The 10,882-nt window shown below is 33.9% G+C and overlaps 1 protein-coding gene across 1 annotated transcript; it reads right to left on the reverse strand.

Moving 5' to 3' along the window:
• Positions 1 to 4,346: 4,346 nt before the first annotated feature.
• LOC114384703 (mitogen-activated protein kinase 20-like) lies at positions 4,347 to 10,343 on the reverse strand. Its single transcript, XM_028344440.1, has 10 exons — positions 9,836 to 10,343; positions 8,307 to 8,715; positions 7,812 to 7,939; positions 7,616 to 7,675; positions 7,187 to 7,336; positions 6,921 to 7,076; positions 6,470 to 6,681; positions 6,244 to 6,345; positions 5,261 to 5,418; positions 4,347 to 5,173 (listed from the first exon to the last, which is right to left on the reverse strand). Exons 1-10 carry the CDS (start codon positions 9,857 to 9,859, stop codon positions 4,737 to 4,739), a joined length of 1,836 nt encoding a protein of 611 aa, XP_028200241.1. The 5' UTR covers positions 9,860 to 10,343; the 3' UTR covers positions 4,347 to 4,736.
• Between the last annotated feature and the right edge of the window lie 539 nt (positions 10,344 to 10,882).

Here is a 10,882-nt window from a genome sequence, read left to right on the forward strand (position 1 = left end):
CTCATCAATTTTTTTACCTTTCCCCTTTTAAATTCTCTCCTTTTCTTAATGCTATGCTACCACTAAATACATTCAAATTTTACTATCATGTTAGGTATTTGTTTATTTTTTAAGTTATTTTCTACTTTCTTATCTTGTCACGAATTTGTTTATTTTTATAATATATTCAAAATTTATAATAGTTTTGTCTTTATAACAAACAAAATTTAAATGCAATATCATAAATCCTGTTGATGTTTTTAATTTGTTATCAAATTAGAGTTTAATTTTGATAATCTGCATAATAAAGAATGTCATTAAACATTACTGTGTATTACCGAAATAAAACTTAAACGAGCCCGCATCTAAATTTTATCTAATGCAGAATCCTTTGTTACAAGAATTATAGAAGTGAAACTTTAATTTTGATTAAAAAAAACCAAATAACACTTATAGATTTGTATCTAAATTTTATCTTTATAATAATTATTTAAAAATTATATTAAAAATATTTTTAATAAGGTTATAGTATAAAAAATTTATAATAAAATTAAAGTATTATGTTACTTTATCATTGCTTATTGTTTTCTTCCTTGGAGGTTGGAATAAAAATATCATAGTATTCTAATGATTATTAATAAAAATATGTTAAACTAAATTTTTTTAAGGAATCAAACAATTACTATTTCCATAGATTTTAGAGGGTGTTGCAAGATCACAGGAAAGTGGCATCTTAGATGCACTAATGGGATATTTATGATCAATTATAACATACTAAACACATGCATCTTGCTAATAGTCTATAAAATATCTATGGGCATTAGATTTTAAGGATTCTTAACTAGTAAGATTCAAAAGAGGATTTTGGAGAGAGAGAGAGAGAGAGAGGTAGAATGGTGGAGGTAAAGGTGAAAGTATAAAGGTTACAAGTGACTGCAAATGCAACCCCGTTAAGGATTTGTGAGCTGTGGAGTGGAGATGTGAGAGCATAAAAAATGGTCCCACAGGACACAAAACAAAGGGGAGAAAGCACATGTGCTCACATGAATTCCTTGAACTTAACACCCACCCATGTGCCTCTCCACTCTCTTCTCTTTCATTCATATGCCATATGATCTCCATCACCACCCTTCGCATGACTGCCACGTGTTTACTTTCTAGTGACCCCACCTTGAGCCCCACAACCCCACCCCCCCTTCTAACCCTTTTAGGCCAAATTAATCATGTAAATTGCTAGAACCATATCAATCCCAACCCTATTAAACTAACAACTTGGGAATTTAAGGAAATCAAATACTCCTTGCTTAGCTAATTTAGGACAAGTTGGTTTTGTGGATAAAGAAGTTAAGTTCGCATTTAAGTGGCATTTTCGTATAAAAATATGTCACTCCCTTAATTAAAGAGAAAACAGAAGAAACATGACTACAATGTGTTTATTAAATGATTGATTATATCGTATCCATAATAATAAATGCCTGTAAAAAAAAATTCAATAATCTGAAATGAAAGGTATCAACTGCCTTGAATGATAGGGCTTTTTTCAATAAAAAAAAATGTTGCACAGATAATAAATTTAACAGAACACATATAAAAATCGAGTCACTGTGTAAAACAAAAAAGAGAAATAATAGAAACAAGTTTTTTATTACATTCTTTTTAACCCTCTTTCTTTAATGGGTTTAAATTTGTTAAAAATATTTAGATTTTATGAGTCTTATGTTATATTTAATCATTTTTTCTTCTAATTTTATAGTTTTCAATAAATTTTGACTAATTAGAGAGAATATATTTAAAGGTATGTTCCTAATACTCCTTAAAACAAAAATCATTGATCGTGAGTAAAAAAATAAAGAAAACAGAAATAAAAGGACGAAAGAAGTGAACGGTGATGAAAACTTGAGATATTTGTAAAAAAGTAAATTATACTAACTATTTTTCACCCAAATGAGAGAGAGAAACAACACAAATTTTTTTATAGCCATTTATTATTTGTATTTAAGTTATACATCATTTTATAAATGATAAATTTATTAACTTTTAAAATAATTATTTTTGAAAAACGACATTATAAAATTGATTTATAATATGATTATATAAGCATTCAACTCATTAAGAAATACTGGGAAGAATAAATTAAACACAACATTATAAGATAAATGGTAGATTAAAAATTGGACACACTAGATGGTGTTTGAATGGTGATGAGAGAGTGAAAAGAAGATTGATGGAGATATATGTTAGTTAATTTGGGAGTGATTGAGGTTGCAGCTTTGGTGAGGGTGTCGGTAATTAGTGAGTGGTGTGGCCCTGAGAGAGTGTGGTGGAGAATGAGAGAGGGGAGGTGGTGGTGTTTCCAAGAAGGAAACCAATCGGCGGATTGGGTCATGGAGATTGTATGAGAGATTTGGTTGTGTTGGGCATATGGGACTCCATGTGCTCAGACCCACTCGGATCCCTCTGTTCTTGTCACATTCACACACTACACCACCCATTTTTTTTAATGCCACACTTTTTTTCAATCCTTCATAATTCTTTTAATTTTGTTCTGGAGGGTAATGGGGGTCCGTACCACCCTTTCTTGTACGAAAATTGAAATCAAATTGTTACATAGGGGCCTTGCTTTGCTTTGGCACATATCATTGATGAGAGAGCTATTATAATTCAATATCATGCATCTCTTCTAACTGCAAATGTGTGGACATCCTCCTACCTGAGTTTTGTTTCTGTTCACAATTTTTTAACAGACCTTCTTTCTCCGTTATCTATTCATCCTTTGGACTTATTAAGATCTCCAAAATCATCTTACTGTGCAATCAAATGAAGCTCTCACATGGTAGGCCTCTAGGGATACCTAATGACATTTTTCCATTATTTCCCCTCCTAGTAGGTCACGGAGGACATTGATATATAAAACACAAAAGAATACACATAATAAATGTTTAACATTTATAATCATGAATATTAACTAACTTGACTTTTTTCTAATCACGTGTATTTTTGTTAGAAACAATCTTATTTAAAGAACCGTTGGTCAGATACTAAACATGAAAACTTAAACTTTGATTAGTCATATTACAAGACTCTATTCCATCTCTATAGGCCTAACCCGTGTTGATACCATTTAACTTATTTAATCATATAGTGAATGATGATAACCAAACATTGAATTAATCATCTTTAATTAGAGAAAATTCTATGAATATAAATGAACTAGGCAGGCATGATGGCACCACAAAGGTTCAAACAAGGAAAGGAAAAATAAATGGAAAAAAAAAAAATCACTGGAGCAAAACTTATTGCAACAATATCAGCAATTAGGTTTAGAAAAAGGAAAAGGAAAACTAAATGCATGCAGCTGGTGAGGAATATTCACAGTTGGTCTTGTAGAGAGGGAGGAATGACGATTTTTCTCAACCTGTTAATAACTTAATGATCAGCACATGAACTGACTCAGACTTTTATTGGTGAGCCCCGCGTTGTCTGCAGCTTGCATATGCAGTAAATGCCAAACAATAAACAAGCGACCAGATCATTCAAATGCATTGTCTCAATTTCGGATTTACCTCATTTTCTAGGTCATTCTTTTTAATGTTTTTAATGTATGACCTTAAATTAATGATCAATGTAAATCAACAAACAATGTTACAGTACATTTTAGAGCCAATCTTGTGGCTCTTTTTTTTCTTTTTTTTTCTTCAATTCTATTATACGGGCTGCAAATTGCAATGCAACATTATAAGAGTGTTCCACCAGGTTTTCTGATAGGTTAGTAACAACCTAAACAAGTCTCTTTGCATCACACTTTCCACCATTAGCATTTTAACTATTCTAAAGTAAGAAGTAGGAAAAAACAAGAGTTACAACTTACAAGTGGTTGTACATTCTAAAAGCTAGCCTCCACATAAAAGTTAATCTTATCCAGTATAGCTAGCTATTAGATAGAGCTTCCAAAAGGTAGCTACAGTAACTTCCTCCACATGGAAGGCCAATGTGGCTCCATGAGGGGTGAAGGTGGGCACATGTCCGTTCAAATTTTTAAAATCATATGAATACTGTGATGTCGTATTCGGTCCAATGCTCAAACTATTTGTTTGGGGTTTGATTCCAATAAAACAATGAGGTATTTTTCTTCTTTCAAAATAAAAAACCTAAATAGAAGGAAATTATGCAAGCACCAAACCTACTTTCAAGGATAAATTGTTACTGTGCCTAGGTGAGGAAAATTTGGTAGCATTTGAACCATTTGATAAAATTTTAAATGGAATCCAGTTGTTAAAGAAACTCGTGAGGAATCTGTTTTTATAATGGCCAAAGGTGGTTAAAAACACTATGGTTAAACAATGAAACTCCTTTGTATCCGGTGTGTATAACCCGCATAAAAACACTTTACATTATCCACATTTTTACTCGTACAGTAGTACACGTACCAGTCTGATTTATTTATTTCTACTTGGAAAATAGTTATTGCAGGAAAATTTTTTAAAAAAAAAAAATTATCTTGAGCAAAGGAATGTGTGGATTGAATTACAAGATAGGACTCAAATTCGGTTGTACAGTTTATTGATAACTGAAACCAATGTTTACAAGGTTTGCCCAGAGAAAGCTGGCTCTTTCTGGGGAAGCACTAACTCATGTCATCATCATCGTCTTACACAAAGCACCACCAGAGACTGCTACTTCTCCACTATGAAGAACCTTTTCTTATTCTCCACAAGGATTGCTCCACCTGGCCAAACTATTCACAAGACAACATTCTTCTAGAACAACCTTGTCATGCCATACTGAACAGGTCCAACCTTTCTATGAGCAGTGGTACTAATCCCACCATATTGATGAGCCTTTGACTGCAGCAACTTTGTCTCAATGGCTATTCGGTCATCCTGCTCTATCTTGTTCACTCCTGCTCGTGTCATGAAAAAAGGGTTGGTGTCAATATTGATAGCTGTGTCTGGTGCTATTTTGGCATTCACACCACATTGCTGAGCAAGTTTTGATTGTAAAGATACACCCTTGTCAGCTTCTGTTGCTGACCTTTCTTGTTTTCCAGAGGTTGATCGTTGATAATGATTCGTAGGGAGGATAGGTTGAGAAGGAAGAACAGAACCTCTCATAAATGTCCTTGGATCATATGTACCCTTGACAACACTTGCATATTCGTATGGAATCACTGGCCCAACAACTTTTCCAGGTTTTGCTGAATACAAGAATGTTAGCTTATTGATTACTAATAATGCATACAAACTAAACAAAGGCATGATGATAATTGATAACAATCACATACCTTGTGAAAATTTTTGCAGACCCGGAATAGACCTTGGCGCAGGACTTTCTGTATCCCTGGAATTATTATTAAATTCCCCAGTTGTCTGCCGGTTTATGCAGGAAGCAATGTTTGATTGCTCTTTCGAGGGTACCATATTTGAATGTACCATTGTTGACCTGTCAATGATTCCAAAAAAGAGGAAAGCAAACAAACAAAAGTTCAGTGTGATGTAATCTGATTAGGCTCCCTATGAATGAAACAGTTGTAACAGCAAATGCAGCCAGGAGAAGATGTGGATTATTTTGGTCGATTTCATCTCATGCCATGCTGAGACATTCAAAGAGCAGATAAATAGGATAGTGGGGAAATGAATTAAGAAAAAGGGCACATAGAAAGTAATTAGCAGCAATATAAAACATGGCTCAAATAAATATCAACAGCGGGTTTGAAGTGAAGGGTATATACAACCCTTAGACTTCACTACTAATCCATGTCTCTAGTCAATGTAAGATCTCAACATTTAACTACAAGGTGTAAACACCACTTTGATACTGTATTACGCTATGTAAAAACTGTTGGAAAGTCATCTTAATTGCGGTCATCCTTGACCTGCCTTAATTGCAGCTTTGAAGGGGTGTATTTAGTATCAACTAGAGATATGATGTAAATGGAGGTTATAAAGTTTGGATAATCCTCACCTTACAAGTGAGTTTTGTGGGATTGAGTTATGTCTAACGCTGTTCATGATTTGGTTATTCAAGTAACCATAACCATAACTACTAAATAACCAGACTACAAGTTGTTATCATAACCATAACCAAAACCAAATTTGTACAACCTGTTATGATTTGACATAACCGGTTATTGTTTTAAAAAACTGGTTATATCTAATGAAGAGATATCTTAAATATAATACAATCAAAGTAACCTATTGTTAACAACCTATGATTACAACCAATGACAAGTGAAACCAATGAGATACTACTACATTAGTGAATTACCTTGGAAGTGATGCATGCTTTCTTTCAAGTGGCATAATTGGATAACTTTTACCACCATTTTCCTCGAGATGAGAAAACTGCTGTTTGAACTGATCAACAGCACTGTGAAGAATATGCACCAATAAAGGGTAAGGAGAGAATAATAGAGTAGAACATATGAATTAAAAATATTAAGGAAAAGAAGATAAACAGTTGAAGTATAAATCAATAAACCAAAAATAAAAACCTTGGATAAAGAAAATTAGTTCTCTCTGTTCCATTTATGTAGTCTTTCAATAATTGAGGATGGTACTCTAGAATCTCACGGAAAATTAACTCTCCAATTTCTTCCTTTGTGACTCTTCTCCTTTCGAATTCAAACTCCATTTTTGTAATAGGCTGGCAGGAAGGTTCCCTCTCAATCTTTGAAAGTCCCTTGAAGTAAGGATCAGCTAATGCCTGAAAATGTCAAATCCTTCAGAATTCTAAAGCAAGGAAGTCACATATTGTTGCACATCAATTATACATTTCTATTCTCCAAACTAGCCGACCCCACCTAGTGGGATCAGGCGTTGTTGTTGTTGTATTCTCCAAACTCCAAAGAAAAAGCATAAGCTCAAGAAGCAGTTAATTATCTGAGTAGAATGATTTTTCAACACACACACACACACGTAAGAAATAGAGAACAATATAAAAACCTCTTCAGCAGTAGGCCGATCTTTTGGATCAAAGGCGAGCAACCTTTCCAGTAGTCGTAGTGCTAAAGGGTCTGCATTAGGAAATTTTTGTGCAAATGGTATAGGCTGCTTTTTCCTCATACTAGTTAGGTATCTCCGTGCCTTATCATTGCGTACCTGCATCCAACACAGATTCAAAATTGTAAACCAGCCAAACAATGATGTTAGTGAAACTTAGTTAAGAAAATACAAGCAGTTTTCCCTCTAAAGAGAAAAAAAGAAACTACCTTGGATATAGTATCCAGCGAGGGAGTGCCAAGCAAATCTGTCATCAGATCCAACTGATGGACAACGTTTTTCCCAGGGAAAAGAGGCTTTCCTATTAATACTTCAGCAAAGATGCAACCTATACTCCAAATGTCAATTGCTGGAGTATACTGCAGTCAGTACCTTACCGTTAGCTCATCAGCAGACACAAAATAAAACTAATAGAAACAGAAAACCAGTGGATTAAGAATAAATAACAGATTGGTCTTGGGTCTTACTTTTAGTTATTGATGAGAAAGAAGATAACAGAAAGCATGTATCATGGGTTGATATGCAATTTCTACACACAAAACTAATGAGCATGAATTAGGTATGGTGTGAGTCAAGACTATGCATAATTAGGTTCTCTACCACTTATATGATATCTGAAAATCTTGAAAAAGCCATACCCTTGAGTAAAATGATCCACAGAGTTCTGGTGCTCTATACCACCTTGTAGCAACATAATCCTATAGAAATGTATTTAAGTAAGCAAGAAAACATCAGCCCCTATGTTACCAATATCTTTTATATGAGGGAGCAAAAAATCTAGCAAAGCTGTTGAAAAGGTACAAAACAAACAGAGAAAATGTTGGGATGGAATACCGTCCAAAACACAGTTGTTGGTGTGTCATTGAAAGCAACTCTAGCTAACCCAAAATCACATATTTTAAGTTTACAGTTTGCATTGGCTAGTATATTCTTTGGCTTCAAGTCTCGATGATAGACATTTGCTGCAATGTGTTGAAATGTAATTGGTGAGCAATATTGACATTGATGCCAGCAACCTTATGTTGATAAATAGACAAAGTAAAATATAAAAAGGACAAATGAATAAGAAAAACATTTTGGCAAAACCATAAAAGTACTATACAAGTTTAAGGAGATCCAGGAATGAGGTGCAAAAAAAAGTCAACAACAGCAATAGTTAGAGAAAAAAATATAGATGATCCTGACATCTTTGTAAGAAAAAAGCTAAGGAATGACACAATTTCAATTACATTTCATTGTAGAGAGAAAACAAGCTATAGTCACTAACAACACAATGCACATTAAAAGAAGATATTCATGAACAAGTAACTATCAAATATTGAAGAATACCAGTGTGAATATACTTCAATGCTCGAAGTAACTGGTAAAGAAAAAATTGATAGTGCTCTTTTGTTAGGTCATCATTGGCTTTAATGACTTGATGCAGATCAGACTCCATGAGCTCAAAAACAACATAAATATCTTTAAAGTCCCTCCTAGAAGGAGGCAGCATAACATGCTTAATTTCAACAATATCAGGATGTCGAAGAAGTCTAAGCAACTTTATCTCACGCAGAATACGCGCAGCATCAGATACATGCTCAAAGATATCATGAATCTTTTTAATTGCTACTTTTTCGCCAGTATGAGTGTCAATAGCTGAACAAACAACACCATAGCTTCCTTTTCCAATGACCTCTTGAATTTTGTACCTGCTGACATCGCCATAATCGGAGAAAAATTCCATCTCCATTGAGCCCTGTAACAAAGATATTAAAGTAATCCGCAAAGGAAAATCAGGCAAGCCCAAATTTGATAATCTAGAAATGTTAATAAATCAAGCTAAAGCACCAATTGGGAAACAAATTTTCATAATTGATAAATAGAAATTAAAATAATAAATAATCTTTCTTTGCTGTGTTACAAGGGAAATTAATTTATATCTCGGAATCCATGACCCATCATAAGCTTAATACACATAACACAAAATTTGTGTGTGCAATAGAATTTACATTATGAAACTCAGTATTGAAGAATCATAGACTCAAAGAAAGAGAGTAGAAATTAGATTTGCAGTAATCTGATCATGTCTGCATAGATTGGACTAACACAAGAAAAATAACAAAAATAAACATAAAGAAACACATTGTCACCATACAACGTTTCACTCCCCAGCTTAACAAAGCCAAAAGAAGGGGGAAATACAGCACTTAAAACCACTCAACACATCACAATTCTTATGGCAAACCAATATTCATTTTAAGACGATTTTTTTTTTCTTTGCCAAATCATCATTTCTTGTCATTCACCAACGTTTATTTCGGAGAGTCAATCTCGTACAACGCACCTAAAGCGTGCAAGACACATTTCAGAATACGTAGAAACAAAGAAAAGCAAAAGGGTGGGTTGATTGGGATGGAAGATCAACCCTAGGAATGCCATCTAACCAGTTCAAAGAAGCATCATGCAAATTTCATCAACACATTAGACCCCCCCAAAAAAATGGTGAAAATAATAAAGATCTTGTCAACCAAATGTCACGTGGGGGAAATAAATGGTGTCATGTGATGGATTAAACATTAGGAGAGAGCTAACTAACATCATAACACAGCCCCATGGAACCAACAACTTAGCAGAACCTCACTCCCACACTGTGACTTATGTAATCTAAAATTCTCGGTAGCAAGTAGTAACCCACCAACACTAAACAAGACAAGATTTTATTTTTATAATTCATTCGGTTAAACTCAGCTTAGTACCAAAAAAGGGCACCTTCCTTATTCATTCAGCACAGAGAAAAGCTTGAAAAAGTAATTATTTTTGTATAGCAATTAATTAGAGTAATGCTTGGAAATGAGGAGAACAAACAACAAATTCACCTTTTTTCTCTGATCTTGCTGCATTCTGAGGCAACAGCTACTCCAAATTAAGCCACCAATACGAAACAGAAGAAACTCATAGAAAGGTAAGTTTCAATTTTGGTTTAAAAAAAAAACTCAAGCACATTCGCCCCACCTACCCCAGCTCCTTCAACAAACACAGAATCCAAATAAAGCCCCACCTTTAATCCCAACACCAAACTGCTACCACCCATCAATCATGAAACGACATAGCTCTAACTTAGTGACAAAAACTCACTAATCCGTAATCCCTCTCTCACACACCCACCATAGTGATCCCAGTGAAGCTTCTTCCACCAAAAGCGCGTGTGAAGTTGGAGCTGAAGAAGCAAAAAACGAATGCCCCAGAAGAAGAGCACACCGACACTGGGAGAAGGAGTGAAAAACTATGAAAGTTTCTCTTGTTGAAGCCTTGAAAGAATGAGTTGTTGTTTATTGTAAGAAAGGGTGGCTCTTCTCTCTCTCTCCTTCGCATTCGCTTGTGAGATACGGATATGGGATTCTTATTATACCGAAGGGGCGTATTTGGTATTTTGAGAAAGTGTGGAGGGTGGTTTCGTGATTTCAGGTTCCGAAAGACAGGTGACGAAGTAAGGTGGCAGATACTGTTGTGGAATTACCTGTCTGTCCCCTCTCCAACTTACATGGCACAGGGAATGTGCCAAACACGTGTCAGGTTTCAACTTTCAACATACTTACCATATATTTTTTTTAATTTAAAATTTTCAATATAGCATTTTTTTAAAAAAATTCTATAATATTTATTGTCACTTGTTTTAATTATTACGATGAATTAATTAACATGATTTTTTTATAAATTTAATATATTTTATAAAAAAATTATAAAAATTAATCTAATAATGAGATTATTTAATTTTGTATTTTACATAAAAGTATTAAGTGGTATAAGTGAGATATTTAGTGTCAATTAATCCGGAGTCTTTTATTTTATGTATCAAGTTCATTATGAACCCAAAAAAAATTGGTTAAAAAATTATAAAGAAAATTAATATGGTTCTTTTTTAG

This window comes from Glycine soja, chromosome 14 (assembly GCF_004193775.1).
Source record: "Glycine soja cultivar W05 chromosome 14, ASM419377v2, whole genome shotgun sequence".
Lineage (NCBI taxonomy): Eukaryota > Viridiplantae > Streptophyta > Magnoliopsida > Fabales > Fabaceae > Glycine > Glycine soja.